This window comes from Chlorocebus sabaeus, chromosome 8, assembly GCF_047675955.1.
Source record: "Chlorocebus sabaeus isolate Y175 chromosome 8, mChlSab1.0.hap1, whole genome shotgun sequence".
NCBI lineage: Eukaryota > Metazoa > Chordata > Mammalia > Primates > Cercopithecidae > Chlorocebus > Chlorocebus sabaeus.
The window spans coordinates 71,079,468-71,100,424 of NC_132911.1; the positions used below are offsets into that span (position 1 = coordinate 71,079,468).

General features: G+C 39.5%; 1 protein-coding gene across 2 annotated transcripts in view; it reads left to right on the top strand.

The window, feature by feature from the left end:
* Window positions 1–545: 545 nt before the first annotated feature.
* MCMDC2 (minichromosome maintenance domain containing 2) overlaps window positions 546–20,957 on the top strand; it is a 48,705-nt gene continuing 28,293 nt past the window's right edge. The window contains exons 1-9 of one of the 2 annotated variants that reach the window (XM_008000781.3): window positions 546–609; window positions 3,823–4,015; window positions 4,107–4,237; window positions 4,312–4,371; window positions 7,090–7,285; window positions 8,322–8,444; window positions 8,563–8,667; window positions 10,566–10,691; window positions 13,796–14,033. In XM_008000781.3, coding sequence (XP_007998972.1) covers window positions 3,922–4,015; window positions 4,107–4,237; window positions 4,312–4,371; window positions 7,090–7,285; window positions 8,322–8,444; window positions 8,563–8,667; window positions 10,566–10,691; window positions 13,796–14,033 — 1,073 coding nt within the window. In that variant the 5' untranslated portion in view covers window positions 546–609; window positions 3,823–3,921. The remainder of the gene's footprint in view (window positions 610–3,822; window positions 4,016–4,106; window positions 4,238–4,311; window positions 4,372–7,089; window positions 7,286–8,321; window positions 8,445–8,562; window positions 8,668–10,565; window positions 10,692–13,795; window positions 14,034–20,957) is intronic. The other variant, XM_008000783.3, reaches the window with a different exon arrangement.

Sequence of the window (20,957 nt, forward strand, 5' to 3'; positions counted from 1 at the left end):
GTGTTTGCCAGGTTCATCCATGTTGCAGCATGTATTAGTGTCTCATCCCGTTTTATGGCCAAAACCATTCCATTGTATGGCTACACCACAGTTATCCATTGATCGGTGATGGGCATTCATATTTCCACTTTGGGGCTACTGTGAATAATACTATGAACATTCGTGTAGAAGTTTCTGTGTGAACATATGTTTTCAATTATCTTGGGTGTATTTATAAATACCTAGGACTTGAACTGCTGGATCATAGGATAACTTTATGTTGAGTCCTTTGAGGGAATACTGGAATGTCTTCCAAAGTGATTAGACATTTTGCATTCCCTGAAGCTAGGTTTTGAATTTTTTAAACATCAACACCTTTGGCCTGAGATAACAAAAACCAAACGTAGCCCTATCTTTTCTTTGTTTCACTGGGAGGGAGTAAGAGTGAAGAAGTTAAAACGTAGGGAAAGAAGACCGGCTACTTCCTCTGCTGACTGGAGGGCGCCGGCGGTCCCGGCAAGCCCCGCGCAAGCCGCCCACAGCCGGTATCTGCGCGCATGCGCGCTAGGGCTCCGCTCCGCCCACGCTGCAGGGGGCGAGCAACCACTGCCGCGCTCGGTGGGAGTCAAGGTGGGTGCAAAGCACTACATCGCTGGGGTCCCCCTAACTCGAGGTCGCCGCTGTCACTGGGAGGGGACCTCATGAGTCTGGACTCGCTTTCATCTGCTTTGGTGTGAAGCGTTTTCCTGCCATCTTCCCCTCACCAGTTCATCCTGGTGCTGACAGGGCACGGAGAGAAGACAGAATCCGCGTGCAGCAACACTCGGTGTTCGTTAGACTAAGGGAAGACAGGGAATTAGAATTTTATCCCTGTTCCCTCACTTAACGCTTTTCCACAGGCTTCTATGTCTTTTCCCGACTTAATCTGCTTCCGTGAAAACGCGTCCACTCCCCAGGGCCTCCGCTTTACGCAGTGACACCCAGACTTAGCTGTAACTCTTTTCATGCTACCGAAAGCCAGGCCCTGATTAGTGGCCCGTTCCTGCTTACATCTATCAGGGAATCCCAAAGGTCCTCAAAGTCAGAATATCTCAAGGGAACTTTTCCTCATGTCCTTACGCTTCTCCTTGGGCTCCGTATTTCTATTAGAGCAGCAGCATCCACCCATACACATATTAAAACCCCATAGCTTTCGATTACTCTTCTCCGTATTGTAGACTGATCACCAGGTCCAGTGTGCAATCTTTAAAATTCTGGAATCGATCTCCCCCATTCTATTTCGTTCCTAATGCCCTGGATCAGGTCATCCACCTTGTAGGAATATATCCCAATAGGTAGAAACTGATTATCAGCTCTCCCGCTATTCCAAACTACTTTCCACATTGGCAGCAGGCACAGGTTTCCAAAATAAAATTCTGACTATGGGCTAGGCCTAGTGGCTCATACCTGTAATCCCAGCATTTTAGGAGGACGAGACAGCTACCCAAGAGTTGGAGACCAGCCTGGGCAACATGGTAAGACCCCATCTCTATAACAAAATTAAAAATTATCTGGATGTGGTGGCGCATGCTTGTAGTCCCAGGCAGAGAAGGGAGGATAGCTTGAGCCCGGTAGGTAAAGGCTGCGGCAAGCTGAGATCACACCACTGCACTCCAACCTGGGCAACATAGTAAGACCCTGTCACACACACAAAAAGTCTGACTATAATACTTCCCACCCTTAAAAAAAACTGATGGCTTCTCTTTGCCTGTATAATCTTCAAAAGCGTGCATAATCTGGCCTCACCCAACCATTTAATTACCAATAGTCTCCCTTCATTTCACCCCAGAAACCTAATGTTCTAGTGCAGCAAAGATGTGATGTTCTGAACACAACACACATTTTGAGATCATTGTACTTATGGCCACAGAGAAATAAACGCTAAAGTTTCACTTCTATGTTGTAGTGAAAAAGACAGTCTCAATTAGTTTTCTTTGGAAAGTAGCCGAACTCCACGTAATGGGTGTGTGGATCCAGTAGTGTAAAACTGATAGTAGGGGTGGGAGGTGACCTCTATCTCTGAAACTCTTTCTCTTCACCTCTCCTCCAATTAGTGAAATAGTCATCTATCAAATGTCACCTTAAAGTAGAATTCATAGCTTCTTCTCTATGACCCCACCGTCTTCAATGAAAATGTCTTAATAGAAAATGTTATGACCCATATACAAGGATGACCCCAAATTTTGTGAAATATTCCGTATATGTTGTTCCTTTCATGCTACCTGGTATATTCATATTTCTATTACAGCACTTAAATTGCCATGTAACTGTTTACATATATGTCTTCTCTCACTGAACTCTTTCTGAAGGATAGGGACCACGTTTTACTCATCTTAGTATCCTTAGTGCCTAGGACAATCTAGTATCCAACCTATAGCAGGCGCCAAATAAATATTTGGTAATGAGGCCGGGTGCGGTGGCTCACACCTGTAATCCCAGCACTTTGGGAGGCCAAGGCGGGCAGATCCCTTGAGGTCAGGAGTTCGAGACCAACCTGGCCAACATGGTGAAACCCGTCTCCACTAAAAATACAAAAATTAGCTGGGCCAGGTGACATGTGGCTGTAATCCCAGCTACTTGTGAGACTGAAGCAAGAGAATCGTTTGAACCCAAGGGGTGGAGATTGGAGTGAGCCAACATAGTGCCTGCCACTGCACTCCAGCCTAGGCGACAGAGTGAGACTCCATCTCACAAAAACAGACAAACAAAAAAAAACTGGTAATGAGTGAATAATGTATAGTCATTATTTCTGACTTCTCTATCTCTGCCTAGCAACTTCTTGAAAGGCAGGATCCAATCTTAATCATTTTATTTTTAGCACCTATTAATCATTTTATTTCTAGCACCTGTTACAACTACTGACATATATTGTTTCCGGTTAGTATTTGCTGTCTTTCAATGAATTTCACATATTCCATTCTTTACTCATTACTGTAGTTTAATGTTTTATGTTGGTCACTAACATAAGATTTAAAATAGGAGGGGACTTTAATCATCTGATACAACACTTTCGTTTCCTGCGGATAAAGATACTGAGCCAAGAGAGGTCAGATGATTTCCCCATAGCAATCAGGAAATGCTGGATCTAGAACCAAGTTTTCAGGTTTCCCAGGTTAATACTCATTCTACTATATTTGGTTACTTAGATTGAATTTATAAAACAACTTTTACCAGTTTCATTTTTTAAACAACACCTGCAAAGGACCCTCATCATCAGATATTGTTTATCTCAAACATTTTTGGGAGCACCTCTGTTAAGAGACATTTGAGGTTCCTGTTTTTAAGTTTTCAGTCTTGTGAAGGATCTCATAACAATCTGGATAAAAATGTTATTTGGGCTGGGTGCGGTGGCTCACACCTGTAATCCCAGCACTTTGGGAGGCTGAGGCCGGCGGATCATGAAGTCAGGAGATCGAGACCATCCTGGCTAACACAATGAAACCCCGTCTCTACTAAAAATACAAAAAATTAGCCAGGTGTAGTGGCACACACCTGTAGTCCCTGCTACTTGGGAGGCTAAGGCAGGAGAATCGCTTGAACCTGGGAGGCAGAGGTTGCAGTGAACTGAGATCACGCCACTGCACTACAGCCTGGGCGACAGAGCGAGACTCCATCTCAAAAAAAAAAAAAAAAAAAAAAAGAAAGAAAAAAAGCTATTTGGCAAAAGAAAGCAACGTTTTGTTTTTCTTTGGGTAGGAATGTTTTTAAGTTGGAAGTTTTGCCTAGTTTTAGTTCACTGTCAACTTTAATAATTTGTGAAGTCTTATTAGAGATTTTCAAAAATAAAATCAATTTTATTTCTAGGTTTTCACATCCCTTCTATGAGTTTTGCCATCTGTAGCTTTTACCAACAATTGTGGTTTAATCAATTAGAAATAGAGACGAGTCATTAACCAGGAGAAAATGTCAAATCTAAAAATGAAAGAGGCGGCCCTCATCTATCTTGACAGAAGTGGAGGCCTCCAAAAGTTTATAGATGATTGCAAGTACTACAATGGTAGGTTCAGCAAAGGTGAGTAATTTTTAAAACTTTCAAATAAGCTCCTACACATAGCTATCCTGACTTTTACATTTGTATATTTTCACAGATTCAAAACAAAGCTATGCTGTCTATCGATTCAAAATTTTAATAAATCCCTCTGATGTTGTTGAATTAGATGCTGAGCTTGGAAATCACATTTTACACCAACCTTTAAAAGCAGCTGAAGTTTTTCAATCAGTAAGTCAAAAAAAGAAATAATTTTGTGCCACACGGAATTTTTGGTAACTTTTTTTGTTTGTTTGAAATCACAGGTCTGTTTTATTGCTGTTAAGACTCTCTCATTAATTGGACAATTGCAGACTGAAACACAAGTAAGTTTTAGTTAAATTTAAGCAATCTCAGGTACAAATTTACATGATGACTGTAAAAAGGTATTTTTATATTCATAGACTTTTTTTTTTTAAAGGATAGTACATTTTTTTCAAAGTTCAATAGAATATCTTACATATGCATCTTTATTTCTCATATTATCCCTTATAACATTAAACACTTTTTTTTTTTTTTTGAGATGGAGTCTCGCTCTGTTGCCAGGCTGGAGTGCAGTGGTGCAATCTCGGCTCACTGCAGCCTCTGCCTCCTGGGTTCAAACAATTCTTCTGCCTCAGCCTCCCAAGTAGCTGGGATTACAGGTGCCCGCCACCACGCTTAGCTAATATTTTTATTTTTAGTGAAGACAGGGTTTCACCATGTTGGCCAGGCTGGTCTCAAACTCCTGACCCCGTGATCCGCCTACATTGGCCTCCTGAAGTGCTGGGATTACGGGTGTGAGCAACCACGCCTGGCCAACATTAAACACTTGTATAATAAAACTTTTCAAACATACCCAAAAGTAAAGGGAATAATACAGTGAACCTTCATATATCTACCACTCAACTCAGATTCAATATTATAATATTTTTTCATACCTGCATCATGAATTTTTTTTCTGAAATATTTTAAAGCAAATCCCAGGCATTCTATTATTTTATCTCTACATACTTTAGTATCAACCTGTAAAAATTATGGACATTTTTCTTTTTCCTTTTTTTGAGAAGGAGTTTCACTCTTGTTGCCCAGCCTGGAGTGCAATGGCGTGATCTCGACTAACTACAACCTGCACCTCCCGGGTTCAAGCAATTCTCCTGCCTCAGCCTCCCAAGTAGCTGGGATTACAGGCATATGCCACCACGCCTGACTAATTTTGTATTTTTAGTGGAGACGGGGTTTCTCCATGTTGGTCAGACTGGTCTCGAACTCCCAACCTCAGGTGATCCACCCGCCTCGGCCTCCCAAAGTGCTGGCATTACAGGCATGAGCCACCATGCCCGGCTGTGGACATTTTTGTTATGTAACCAGAATGTTATCACCCCTACACAAGTAACAATAATTCCTTGATATTATCTAAAGTCCAGTTTACATTTAAATTTGCCCAATTGTTTCAAGAATATCTTACAGTAGGTTTGTTCCAAATCAGGACCAAAACAAAGTTCACACATTATAATTTGTTCTTACATCTCACTAAGTCTCTTTCAGTCTAGAGCCATTTCCTCTCCCTCCCTTTTTAGACCATTAACTTTTTGAAGAAACTAATTGTCCTATGTTATATAATCTTGATTTGTCTAATTGCTTCCTTGTAGGGCTATTTATCTTATTTCCCTAACCTCGTATTTCTAAAATAGAAGTTGACTGTAAAAGCTTTTTAGATTCAGATTCAAATCACTTGACAAGAATACATAATAGTTAGTGTAATGTATTACATATTGTGCTATATCAGGAGGATATAGTATCTATTGTTGCACTTTTAACAGTGTCACAATTGATTAATGGGTTCCTGTGATGTCATTCCCTTCTCTCCATTATACAGTTTCTCGTCAACTTTCACCTAACGGTTTTAGCAGCCATTGATGTTCATTGCCTAGAATTCGTTATTTCATTAGGAGTTGCAAAATTGCAATTTTTCTAATTTTAGCATTCTTTCTAAATTAGCTGAAATTCTTCTGTAAGACTAATTTTCTCTCATCAGCTAGTTAGTTACTCTGAAGTATAATTTGTACAGGAAAGGCAGGGTAAATGATTCTTTGCCTTTATAAAGAGTAATGAGTTGAAATCTAGCAGCCTCCAACAATGACCAATTTTTTTGGGGGGGTTCCTTTTTTAAATATGAGGAACTCATGAACTTTTAAATATATACAGTATGTTTCAATGAGTCTCTGTCATTCCTTTTGATGCTCATATTATCCTACCTTTTGTCATTGGGGGTCCCTTCAAGGTTGCTCCTATGTCTTTTTGACACAGGCCATTTGTTAGAAGATACCCCAAGTTCATCTGTTATATTTTCTATCCTAGGCCTGAAATCAGCCATTTCCCCCAAGGAATCCTGATTCCTTTTAGTGAGAAAAGATACTTAACAAGAGATCACAATCTGGGCACTAGGCATGCTTCTTTGCTACTTGGTTGACATTTTTTTTTTTTTTTTTTTGAGACGGAGTCTCGCTCTGTCGCCCAGGCTGGAGTGCAGTGGCACAGTCTCGGCTCACTGCAAGCTCCACCTCCCGGGTTCACACCATTCTCCTGCCTCAGCCTCCCGAGTAGCTGGGATTACAGGGGCCCGCCACCATGCCCGGCTAATTTTTTGTATTTTTAGTAGAGACAGGGTTTCACCGTATTAGCTGGGATGGTCTCTATCTCCTGACCTCATGATCTACCAGCCTTGGCCTCCCAAAGTGCTGGGATTACAGGCGTGAGCTACCGCACCTGGCCCTGGTTGACATTGCTTTTTAAGTCTTTTCAGTGGATATGGTCAGAAATTGTGTATATTTAAGGAAAAATTTAAAGTTCATAATGCTATTTTCAATTAAAATATTAGATTACAGGATTTTTACTTATTTAACTTTATACTTGAATATCATTTCTCTAATGCTTAAAATTTTGATTCCTAAGAACATTAACATATCATTACTTGACTTACTCTATAATATACTTACTATATTGTAATACAAGTCAAATTGGATTTTCAATTTTCATTAATACCATTTTTATGTTCTTATTAGATTAATATAGTGCTGAAATTAACACATTTACCTCCCCTGCCAAGTTATGGTCTTGATCTGTGTGAATTTCCACTTGATTATACATCTCAGAGATTTTATATGATGCAAGGAATTGTGATTGCAATGACAACTGTAACCAAGTATACACAAGGTGCAAGATTTCTTTGTTCAGATGAAGCATGCCCTCTTTCAAAAGGTAAATATTAAAAAGGCAAATCAAAGCATTAAGCAATTGGCTAGGCATGGTGGCTCACACCTGTAATCCCTTCACTTTGGGAAGCCAAGGAGGGAGGATCACCTGATCTCAGCAGTTTGAGACCAGCGCAACATGGAGAAACCTCATCTCTACAAAAAATACAAAAATTAGCCCAGCATAGTGGCACATGCCTGTAGTCCCAGCTATTCAAGAGACTGAGTTGGGAGGATTGCTTGGGCCAGGGAGGTCGAGGCTTCAGTGAGCTGTGTTCATGCCACTGTACTCCAGCCTGGATGACAGAGACCCTGTCTAAAAACATAAATAAATAAATAAATTGAACAATTTATTGTTTAATCCTAAATCATATTTACAATTAGTTATAAAACACTCACAAAATAGAAAAAATTTGAATAAAAATTTTATATCTCCTAATGTTTATATATTTACTTTGCATAATCTTGAAATGCATTTTTTCTCCTTTTCTCCGCCACCCCCATCTTAACAAGTCCACCTATATTGCTGAAGTACTTGCTCTTCTCACACATTATTTCATGATGTTGTGAATGAAACATTTAATGTCCTCTCTCAACCCTTTGGCTTAACCTCAGTTTAGTCCTTCTCCAGGACTTCAAAATTATCCCCGCCACCTCTCACTGGGGTTGATTGACCCTCCTGTCTTCTCTCTGAACACTCTGCAAATGAATACCACAGGTGGAAATTACCTGTTTCTCTCTGCCACATATAGAAATTGTGTGCTTAAGCATCCATATTGCCAGTGCCTTAGCACAATGCCTTGCAAAAAACAGCTGTTAACTGTTAATTGAACTACCCTGAACTCAAGTGCAAAACTGAATTAATTCCATTTTGAATTAGACTAATTTTAAAGGACTGAAATAGCTACAATCTGTTAGTGTCAGTAATAAAAGAAAAAAGAAAATGTAAAATTAAAAAATTAAAAAATAACAACAATAACAAAAGAAACAAAATAGATAGCTAAATCTGAAAGCAAATGTATCTTACCACTGTTTTCTTTCAGGATTTCAGTATATAAGAGTGCATGTGCCTGGTGCTACAGAATCTGCAACGATAAGAAATGACTTTTTGTGTAATCTATGTGCATCTTCACTTCAAGAAGACAGAAAATTTAGAGTACTTGGTGGTAATATGCATTTACATTTTGTAATTACAATTTTTAAAATAGTGTCTGATATTTCAATATGGAAATTAAATTAAATATATATTCTAATATCTAATTCTTTTTTGCTCTTTGCTTTAAGATAAACAAATAGTTGAAATAATTGCCACAAAGGCACTTCATGCTTTTCAAGGACATTCTAACAACCAGCCATTTAGGTTTCAATCTGTTACAATTTTCCTAAGAGGTAAGTGAATTCTGTTTGAACTCAAAATAAATTGCTATAAGTATGTAACTGGCTGGGCACAGGGGCCGGCTCATGCCTGTAATCCCAACACTTTGGGAGGCTGAGGTGGGAGGATCACTTGAGGCCAGGAGTTTGAGACCAGCTTAAGCAATATAGTGAGACCCCCATCTCTATAAAAAATTTAAAAATAAAAAATTAGCTAGATGTGGTGGCATATGTCTGTAGTCCTAGGTACCTGGGAAGCTAAGGTGGGAGGGTGGGAGGATCGCCTAAGCCCAGGAGTTGGAGGCTGCAGTGAGCCATGATGGTGCCACGGCACTCCAGTCTGGGCAACCGAGACCGTGTCTCTAAAAAAATAAAAAAACGCTGGCCAGTGCAGGCGCGGTGGCTCAAGCCTATAATCCCAGCACTTTGAGAGGCTTAGGATGGTTGATCACCTGAGGTCAGGAGTTCAAGACCAGCCTGGCCAACATGGTGAAACCCCATCTCTACTAAAAATACAAAAATTAGCCAGGCTTGGTGACGGACACCTGTAATCTCAGCTACTCAGGGTGCTGAGGCAGGAGAATCGCTTGAACCCGGGAAGCAGAGGCTGCAGTGAGCCAATATCGTGCCACTGCACACCAGCCTGGGCGACAGAGTGAGACTCCATCTCAGAAAAAAAGCCATTGACTTGTTTATGCTTATAAATTATAAATGGTACTTCTATATCTTAAGAATCACAAGTCTTCTAATTCTTGAGTGTTTTAAAAGAGTCATATTTAGTTAATATATCAATTATTCATTCAGTCATACAATACTCACTTAAAATGATATTAGGACCGACTGTGTCCCAAGCACTGAGCTAAGTCCCAGGGCCACAGTTGTTTTAAGACAATGGGATCTCCTATTATTCTATGTGTGTGTCTTACATAAATATTGGAGTTATTGTTCAGCTCTCTGGGGCTAGAGAGAAAAGAGAAAAAAAGGAAGACCACTCTGATCACAGAGATAAGTTAACCCTTGCTCCTTCCTGTAAACCTTTCTTTCACAGCTTTACAACCAACCAACTTCTAACTGTGGCATGGAGGATCAAAATTTTTCGTGTGTTTTTTAAAATAAATTTTGAACTCATGCAAAGTGTTGCCCAAACTCTAGGTATGAGAGAGGAACCTAGTATAATACAAGAGGGTAGACTTTGTAGGTAGGCAAACCTAAATGTGAATTTCAGTTCTGCTTCTTACTAGTTATTTAGCTTTGTGCAAGCCATGTAACCTCTCGGTTTTTTCATATATAAAACACAGATAAGAATATCTTACAGGCTGAGCATGGTGGTTTACACCTGTAATCCCAACACTTTAGGAGGCTGAGGCAGGAGGATTGCTTGAACCCTAGAATTTGAGGTTACAGTGAGCTGATTGTGCCACTGCACTACAGCCTGGGCAACAGAGTAAGACTTTGTCTCAAAAACAAACAAAAAAACACATATTTTATAGGTTAAATAATGTTTTTACAAGTACTTACATGTATTGTAGACAGTAAAATTATTTTCCTCTCAAATAAAATTATCACTTATAAGGTCATTTTTATTAACATTCCTTTTCATTGAATGGAAAAATGTTCCATCTTACATGGAATAATTTTATTTTCTTTCGACCATGTTATAGAAGAGTGTCTAGTTGCTATATCACATGCTTCTTGGAGTTAAATTCATCCTTGCAAATAAGAATCAAAATTTATCAGCAATAAAATTGCATCAGTTTATATTATTAGTGTCACTTTATGTGGATATTATGCTAAACAAAAATACTCCTAACTCAACTACTGAATTGTTATTAGTTCTCGATCTTTGAACCATATGTTCATGTACAAAGTTCATTTAGTGAATATGCATTTTCTTCTGTTTTTAATAATTTTAGATGAATCAGTGAATAAAATGAATATAGGAAATGAATATAAAATTATTGGAATTCCAACCTGTGTAAAAGCTTCACAAACTGCTGTCTGTATAGAAGCAAATAGCATAACTTTTTGTAATTCAAAAGGTAAGGAAAATTTTAGTATTATATATTAACAAATATTTAAATTTAAATCTGTTTGTTCCACAGATAAGTATTGTTTGCCTATGTACTAGGCATTCTTTTAAGCACTAAGAATACAGTTGTAAACAGGACAGTCAAGGTTTCTGCTCTTAAATCATATGGCAGACAGTCAATAAACATGTAAAGTAAGCAAAAGACAATTTCAGATAATAAGTACATGAAGGAAATAAAACAGGATAATGTTGTGGAAACTTTCTAGCATGCAGGACTCCTTTCTTTGGGCTAAGCCTTATTTTAATTTTTAAAATAATTAATAATGAGAAAAATGTTTCAGGATTAGAGATTAGTCAAAGGATTTTTCTATACCACTAGCCAAGGCAATTCTGGGTTAACTGTTGTGGTCTGAGGAGGAGAGCTCAATAAAGTAGCATCCTTGGCTGGGCGCTGTGGCTCACACCTGTAATCCCAGCACTTTGGGAGGCCAAGATGGGTGGCTCACGAGGTCAGGAGTTCAAGACCAACCTGGCCAAGATGGTGAGACCCCATCTCTACTAAAAATACAAAAGTAGCCGGGCACAGTGGCAGGTGCCTGTAATCCCAGCTACTTGGGAGGCTGAGGCAGGAGAATCGGTTGAACCTGAGTGGCAGAGGTTGCAGTAAGGCAATATTGCACCACTGCACTCCAACCTGGGTGATACAATGAGATTCCATCTAAAAAAAAAAAAAAAAAAGCATCCTTTTCTTCAACTGATCTGAACCAAATCAGGAAATAAGATAAAGGCAGATGAGGACCAAAATATCACCTTTATTACTGATAATTTCCTTTAACAACTCCAACATGCGTTAACATTATGTAAACAAAAGTGGAGAGCAGACCTATTCTTTCAACTTGGCTCACAAGTATCTAAATATAGAAAAGGCTGGTTAAATCTTGAATAGAGTTGGATTTTTTTTGTAATCTGTGTGTTCCCTGAATGGGCTATATATATTCAAAGTGATCCCTAAATGCAGAAGGACCTGAGGAACCAAAGCAGGCAGACAAGTCCAGCTTGTCGTTATAGGATGGTTTTACTGGGGAACTTAAGGACAGAAGCATGATCTTGGGCAGCCGCAAGACAGGTGGATCTCCATGCTATTACCCCCAGACCCAGGAATTATATAGGGAAGGAGTACACACGCTTCCGAGGGATTGGATAGGAATTTATCTAAGGACAGGATTTACAGTAAGTATTAATTATCAAGGTTGATTGATCTAAGGGCAGGATTTATGGTAAGTATGTGCTCTTGCTTGAGGAACAATAGATCAACTGGCAATTTCCCAGCATTCACAGATCTAGGGTTTACCAGAAGTCAACATGGTAGATTAGCTTCCAAGATGAAGTTTCTTTTCTTTCTCTCTTTCTTTCTTTTTTTTTTTGAGACAGAGTCTTGCTCTGTCGCCCAGGCTGGGGTACAGTGATGCTATCTTGGCTCACTGCAACCTCCACCTCCCGGGTTCAAGGGATTCTCCTGCCTCAGCCTCCTGAGTGGCTGGGATTACAGGTGCTCACCACCATGCCCAGCTAATTTTTGTATTTTTAGTAGAAACGGGGTTTCACCATGTTGACGAGGCTGGTCTCGAACTCCTGACCTGATCTGCCCACCTCGGCCTCCCAAAGTGCTGCAATTACAGGCATGAGCTACCACGCCCAGCCCAGGATGAAGTTTCTTTAGCTTCCATACTGTGGGTAATCATCAGTAGTAATAGACACCCAAGTTGAATTTAAATGTAAGTAGATTCTAAATACTTCTACTTTCTTGAAGAGAAAAGCTTCTTAAAAGAACAAAAATGTTAAAGAAAGAAAGCACTGATGGATTATAGAGGGTTTAGTGATCTTTTAAATATTTTCTGCTAAGTGCTTTAAAATTTATTGATTTGGTAGCAGAACATGACTTTTCTGTAGATGGAGAGTGTGCTTTCTTATGCTGAACTCCAGAATGAGACATATTTAACTACCCAAATGTGGCAAGAGCTGAACTAAAGTAGGCCTCTCTTAGTCCATGGGCATGTATGAGTTAGAGGAAATCATTGCTTTTTGATGGCAGCCCAGAAAGAGGGAGAATGGGACTAGGTTATACATGCACAGCTGTTCCACCCACATTACCAATTGGATAAATCACTCATTCCTTTCAGGAGGTGGAGAGTGAGAGGATGGAGAAGATCTAGAATTTTACAGTATACTACAGTACAGTGCTTTCAAAGTAGTGGAATGTAAATCTTTCTGTTTGGCCGGGCGCGGTGGCTCAAGCCTGTAATCCCAGCACTTTGGGAGGCCGAGACGGGCGGATCACGAGGTCAGGAGATCGAGACCATCCTGGCTAACACGGTGAAACCCCGTCTCTACTAAAAATACAAAAAACTAGCCGGGCGAGGTGGTGGGCGCCTGTAGTCCCAGCTACTCCGGAGGCTGAGGCAGGAGAATGGCGTAAACCCGGGAGGCGGAGCTTGCAGTGAGCTGAGATCCGGCCACTGCAGTCCAGCCCGGGCTACAGAGCAAGACTCCGTCTCAAAAAAAAAAAAAAAAAAAAAAAAAAAAATCTTTCTGTTTAACAGCAACATTCAAATATTTCCCATTCTGCTTATTATTCCTCTTTGAAGGTGATACATAGAAATATAGGAGCAAACACAGCAATGCAGGCACTCCATGAACTGGTTTGCTCACATAGATCTTAAAAGGAGAAGAATGAGGGATTTGCCTGCAACCCACAGCCAATCTATGTGGACACAAAGGGTGACTTCTTCCTTGTATTACATTCCCTGAGGTAGAAATGGTAAACTAGCATGACCTCGAATCATAATTTAATATCATTCTAAGAATTTAAAGGCCAAGCATGGTGGCTCAGGCCTGTAATCATAGCCCTTTGGGAGGCCAAAGCAGGGGAATCAGTTGAGGCCAGGGGTTCAAGACCAGCCTGGGAAACATAACAAGATCCTGTCTCTAAAAAAAAAGAATATGGTATTATTAGAACTATAATTTGATAACATTTTATATAAAGGGAGTCAAATATCTATAATGTTGTCTTGTTTTAAAACCCTTTCTAATATATATGTTAATATTTACTTTCAGTTCCTTCAGGAATTAGTGACAATTTCAGGTGTCTCCTCTCCTTAACTTCCAGCTCATGCTGGAAGTTTACAGCAATTCTTGCCAATATCTTTGCATCACAAATTACCCCTCCTGGGACTTACAATTTGCTCAAGCTCTGTTTGTTGATGAGTCTAGTACAGACAACTGACCGTAAGAAGGAACTAGAAGATTGCCTGGATATTTTAATTATAACAAGTGATACTCTACTCATAGACAGGTAAATACATGACATGAATTTTTACAAATATTAATTGGTCACAGATTTGCATACATCCTTTCCATGAGCATTATTACAAGAAGAATATTTAGAATTTTTCTGAGCCAGTATAAGTACTGAAATCAATCTTTATCAATAAAATTCAAAACCTTTGAAAGATAAATTGATAAGTGCTAAGTCGAATTACTCCAATTTTCAAACTATTTCCTCACTCAGACCTTTGTAAATAATTGCATCCTTCCCAGCCTTCCTTTCCCCTTATCCCTAGCTCTGTATGCTGTTTCTGTACTTTGTTTTGAATAATCTTCCCCCTAAGGAACAAACTAACCATTTTCTTATTTTTCTTCAATATTCCATCAATAATATTGACTCACTGCATCCAAATAAGCCTGTCAGAAGTGCCATAATTACTGTTTGGGGGGAATATCATCCTAACTTTGGAGTAAGCCTCTACTTAGCATTTTGTGGCTCCCCACTAGCAAGTACCCTTTCCTTAAAAAGTTGCTTAAATATTCACAAAGCTAGGAATAAACTCCTTATTTAGTATCTTGTATGCAGTTTCAAAGCAAAAAATAAATTTACAAAATGAATTTAAAATAGAAAAAAATAAAGTTCAAATTAACAGTAATTTAATTGAACAGATTATGTTTTGCTAAAATTAAATTGCCACTGGTGATGTAAATATGGTACCAAATGCCCAGATTGTACTACTTTATTCTTCTACTGACAGAATATGAGAGTATTTGTTTCCTCACAGCCTTACCAACTCTGGGTATTATCAAACTTATATTTTTGTTATCATTATTTTTTGAGACAGGGTCTCACTCTGTCACCCAGGCTGGAATGCAGTAGCATGATCATGACTCACAACAGTGTCAACCTCCTGGGCTCAAGTGAACCTCCATCCTCAGCCTCCTGAGTAGCTATGACTACAGGTGCACACCACTACACTGGGCTAATTTTTTAATTTTTTAAATAAGCAAAGTCTCCCTATGTTGCTAAGGCTGAACTCCTGGGCTCAAGCAATCCTCTCACCTCATTATAAACTTTAAAATTTTGCAATCTGGGCTTGGCGTGGTGGCTCAGGCCTGTAATCCCAGCACTTTGGGAGGCCGAGGCAGGTGGATCATGAGGTCAGGAGATCGAGACCATCCTGGCTAACATGTGAAACCCCATCTCTACTAAAAATACAAAAAACTAGCCAGGCGTGGTGGCGCGTACCTGTAGTCCCAGCTACTCAGGAGGCTGAGGCAGGAGAATTGCTAGAACCCAGGAGGCGGAGGTTGCAGTGAACTGAGATCACACCACTGCACTCCAGCCTGGGCCGCAGAGACTCTGTCTCAAAAAAAAAAAAAAAAAAAATTGCCATCTGATAGGTGGAAAATTGTATTTTATTTTAATTTGCATTTATTTAATTGGAAATAATTTTGGCATCATATAAAACTTACTAAATATGTATTATTTTTCTATGAACCGCCCATTCTTGATCATTGTTTATATTATGTTGTTTTTATTATTGATTTGCAATGCATGTAAATTAAGGTCTTTCTCTCTTTTTCTGTTTGCCATTAATCTTTTGACATTTTTAAATGATATTTGGGGCTCTGTGAGAGATTGGTTTGTTTTTTCTTTTTAGGTAAAATTTACACACAGAGAAATAATCAGATCTTATTATCATCACTAAAAACACTGAGTTTTGACAAATAACATACACTCCTTTAATCACCACAACAAGATATAGAACATTTCTGTCACCCCAGAAATTTCCCTCCTTCCCTCTTCCAATCAGTTCCTATCTTCACTGGTGATTTCTGTCACCATAGATTAATTTTCCTGTTCTTGAACTTCAGATAATGAAATCATACAGTGCATCCTCTTTTGGGTCTCCTCTCTCTTACTCAACAAAATATTTTTGAATTGATCCAATTGTGTACATTAGTAGTTCATTGTTTCTGTTGATGAGTAGCATTTCATTATATGAATGTACCAAAATTTGTTTATCTATTCTCATAGTGGAAGTCATTTGGTTTTGCATGTTTTGACTACTACTAATAAAGCTGCTGTAAACATTCTTGCACAAGCCTTTTTGTGGACATGTATTTTCATTATCTTGGGTAAATACCTAGGAGTGGAATTGCTGGGTCATAAGGTAGATGTATAACTTTTTTTTTTGAGATGGAGTTTCACTCTTGTTGCCCAGGCTGGAGTGCAATGGCACAATCTCAGCTCACTGCAACCTCCTTCTCCCAGGTTCAAGCAATTTCCCTGTCTCAGCCTCCCTAGTAGCTGGGATTACAGGCACGTGCCGTCACACCTGGCTAATTTTTGTATTTTCAGTAAAGATGGGTTTCACCACATTGGCCCGGCTGGTCTCGAACTCCTCACCTCAGGTAATCCACCCACCTCAGCCTCCCAAAGTGCTGGGATTACAGGCATGAGCCACTGTGCCTGGCCTATAATTTTATAAGAAACTGCCAGTTGGCTGGGCGCAGTGGCTCATGCCTGTAATCCCTGCACTTTGGGAGGCTGAGGCAGGCAGATCACCTGAGGTCAGGAATTTGAAACCAACCTCGCCAATGTGGGGAAACCCCATCTCTACTAAAAATACAAAAATTATTTGGGTATGGTGGCATGTACCTGTAGAACTGGCTACCCTTGGGAAGTTGAGACATGAAAACTGTTTGAACCCAGGAGGTGGAGGTTGCAGTGAGTCGAGACAGTGCCACTGCACTCCAGCTTGGGCAACAGAGCAAGACTCAGAAAGAAAGAAAGAGAGAAAGAGAGAAAGAAAAGAGAGAGAGAAAGAGAGAGAGAGAATGAGAGAAAGAAAAGAAAGAGAGAAAGAAAAAGGAAGGGAGGGAGGGAGGGAGGGAGGAAGGAAGGAAGGAAGGAAGGAAAAGAAAAGAAATTGCCAGTTTTCCAAAGTGGTTGTACCATTTTACATTCCTGCCAACAAAGTAAAGAGTTCCTCTTGTTTCCATCTTCACCAACATTTGGTGTTGTGAGAGCCCTTTTCATTTTAGCCATACTAGTGGAAATGAAATGATATGTCATTGTTCTAATTTGCGTTTCCAAGATGACTATTGATTTCAACTCTTTTTCATGTGCTTATTGGCCACTCGTATATCTCTTTTTATGAAGTGTCTGTTTTTATAAAGTGTTTGTTCATTTTTTAGTTTAGTTGTTCTGGATGCATGTCCTTTGCCAAATATATGTATTATAAAATTTTTCTCCAGGTATAAAGCTTTTTAAAAATTGTCTAAAGGTATCTTTGATGAGCAGACTTTCTAGTTTTGATGAAATTCAATTTATTATTTACTTTTATGCTTAGTGTTTTCTGACTTCTGTTTAAGAAATCCTTGTTTGGCTGGGCGCGGTGGCTCATGTTTATAATCCCAGCAGTTTGGGAGGCTGAGGTGGGCGGATCACCTGAGGTCAGGAGTTCGAGGCCAGCTGGCCAACATGGTGAAACCTTGTCTCCACTAAAAAAAAAAAAAAAAAAAAAAAAAAAAAATTAGTGGGGCATAGTGGTGCACACCTGTAGTCTCATCTACTGGGGAGGCTGAGGCAGGAGAATCATTTGAACCCAGGAGGCGGAGGTTACAGTGAGCAGAGATTGTGCCACTGCACTCCAGCCTGGGTAACACAGCGAGACCCTGTCTCAAAAAAAAAAAAGAAGAAATCTTTGTCTATCCCAAGGTCATGAAGTTTTTAAATGTTTTCTTCTAGAAGCATTATAGTTTTAGTTTACTATTTATTTATGTAGAGATAAGTCTTGCTAGGCTGGTCTCAAACTTTCAGGCTCAAGCAATCCTCCTGCCTTAATCTCCCAGAGATTGGTAGGAGGTATGAGTTAAAGTTAATGTTTGTCCTATGCATTTATCCAATTTTTCCACACTAATTGTTGAAAAGATTTTCCTTTCCCCATTAAATTGTTTTGATACCATTGTTCAAATTCAATTGAACTAGGCAGAATCTGGGTATAAAATTGAACTGGATGTAAATCTTTTTGAACTCTCTTTTGTAATACTTTGATCTATTGTTCTATACTTATACCAATACTACACTCTCTTGATTATTGTAGCTTTATGTTCAGTCTTAAAATCAGGTAATGCAACTTTATCCTTCATTTTAAAGATTAAAACAATTTTAGATCCTTTACATTTTTAAATAAATTTTAGAATCAGTTTATTTTTAGTTTTTGAGACAGGGTCACAGTCTGTTGCCCAAGTTTGAGTGCAGTGGCACAATCATGACTCATTGCAGCCTCAAACTCTTGGGTTCAAGTGATCCTCCCACCTCAGCCTGCTGAGTAGCTGGGAACAGAGGCATGCACCACCACATCTGGTTAACTTTTTAGTTTTTTGTAGAGATGAGCTCTTGCCATATTGCCTAGACTGGTCTTGCACTCTCAGGCTCAAGCAATCCTCCTGCCTTGGCCTCCCAAAGTGCTGGGATTGCAGATGTGGGTCACTGTGCCCAGCCAAATCAGTATGTTAATACCAACCAAAAAGAAGCTTTTGAGTATTTTGATTGGAACTGTATTAAACTTATAAATCAATTTCAGGGAGAATTAACATCTTAATAATATTGAGTCTTCCAATCCATGAATGTGGCATATCTCTCTATTTATTTAGATCTTTAATTGCTCTCAGCAATGTTTTTATAAAGGTCATGCAAATATTTTGTTAAATTGGTTCTAAAAATATTTGATATTTTTGATGCTACTAAAATGGTAGTGGTTTCTTAACTTCATTTTCAATTGTTTACTATGAATATATAGAAATACAATTGATTTTTGTATTTTGACTTTGTATTCTGTGACTTTCTGTGTATCAGTAGTTTTAGAAGTTCCTTAGCCAGTTCCAATGTGTAGCCAAATTTGAGGCTCATTGTTCCATATCACTAAGTGCTCAGCCTAGCTGCCTATTAGAATCACCTGAGAGAAGTTTTTAAAAATATTTATCACTGTGTCTCACCCCCAGAGTTTCTAATTTAAGTGGTTTGGGGTGGCACTTGGCATTGGAATTTGTTAAATCTCTCCAGGTAAGGTTAGTGCAGGCTGTGGTTGAGAACCACTCCTTATAGGCTTGCAAAGGTTTCTTTCTAAATATCGCTGTCTCATTTTATATATCTTCAAACATCCAAATTCCTTAGAATGGTACATGTGCTAGACATATTTTATACCATCTACCTATCCACATCTCACCCTCTTTTGCATTGCATGTCTATGCCTACTTTTGTATCACCCCCTTTTGTGTCGCACGTCTATGTCTACTAATCATAGTTGATTGCACTAGGAAGCTATAATTTCTGTGGCAAGGATTTGAAAGCTAGGCTAAGGTAATCATATTCCTTTTTCAGAATTTAAATTTGGAATATGAAGAGACTGAGGCAATTAGCAAAGAGGTTAGAAACCAAAATGACATATCAAGAATTGCCATGAGACGGACAGGCGCCTCATGCCTGTAGTTCCAGCTACTTGGGAGACTGAGCAGGCAGGCTTACATGAGTCCAGGAGTTTGAGGCTGTGGCAGCTCTGACTGTATCATTGCTATGACTGTATCATTGCATTCCAGCTTGTATGACAGAGTGAGACTCTGTCTCTTAAAAGAAAAAAAAAATTTTCCTGGACACAGTGGCTCTGTCTGTAATCCCAGCGCTTTTTGGGAGGCCAAGGCAGGAGGATCATTTGAGCTCAGGAGTTCAAGGCCAGCCCGGGCAACATGGTGAAACCCATCTCTACAAAAAAAAAAAAAAAAATTTGAGCCGGCACAGTGACTTGTGCCTGTGGTCTCAGCTACTTGGGAGGCTGAGGAAGGAGAATCGTTTAAGCCTGGGAGGTGGAGGTTGGAAGCTGAGATTGTTCCATTGCACTCCAGCCTAGTGACAGGCAGAGGTTGCGGTGAGCTGAAATCACGCCACTGCACTCCAGCCTTGGTACCTCAGAGAGACTCAAAACAAAACAAAACAAAAACAAACAAACAAAAAACCCCACAATTGCCATGATACAGAAACAGCAGAGTGATAGTTTTGATGGAACGCTAGAAAGCCTAATGCAAAAATTCTGAATAGGCAAAAGAAAGCAATCCATAAAAAGAAGGCCTAATTCAAATGTCATCTCTCTATAACTTTCCCTGATTCCCTTCCAAGAAGAAATAATACTCCCATGGATGTTCTTTTGTTGTTGTTGTTTTTGAGACAGTCTTGCTTCGTCTCCCAGGCCAGAGTGCAGTGAAGTGATCTCGGCTCATTGAAATGTCCACCTCCCAGGTTGAAGCAATTCTCCTGCCTCAGCCTCCCAGTAGCTGGGATTACAGGCATGTAATTACAGGCCCAGCTAATTTTTGTGTTTTTAATAGAGACGGGATTTTGCCATGTTGGCCAGGCTGGTCTCGAACTCTTGACCTCAAGTGATCCGTCTGCCTCATCCTCCAAAGTATTGGGATTACAGTTGTAAGCCACTACACCTGGCCACCATGGATGTTCTAAATACTTTTTTTTTTTCTTTTTTTTTAAATGGAGTCTTGCTCTGTCACCAGGATGAAGACTTTTTTTTAGTACTTATCACATTGTGTTTTAGTTTTTTATATCTCTCTTTTTAGACTGTGAGCTTTCCAAGTTAAGGTCCAAGTCTTGTATATAATTTTGTTTTGTTTTTTGAGACAGAATCTCACTCTGTCACCCAGGCTGGCGTGCACGATCTTGGCTCATTGCAAGCTCTGCCTTCCGGGTTCAAATGATTCTTGTGTCTCAGCCTCCTGAGTAGCTCATCCTCCTGTAGTAGGACTACAGGCATGCACTAGCACGTCTGGCTAATTTTTGTATTTTCAGTACAGATGGGATTTCACCATGTTAGTCATATATATTTTTATCCCTAGCACAATAGCTGGTGTATCACAGGTGCTCAGTAAACATAGAATA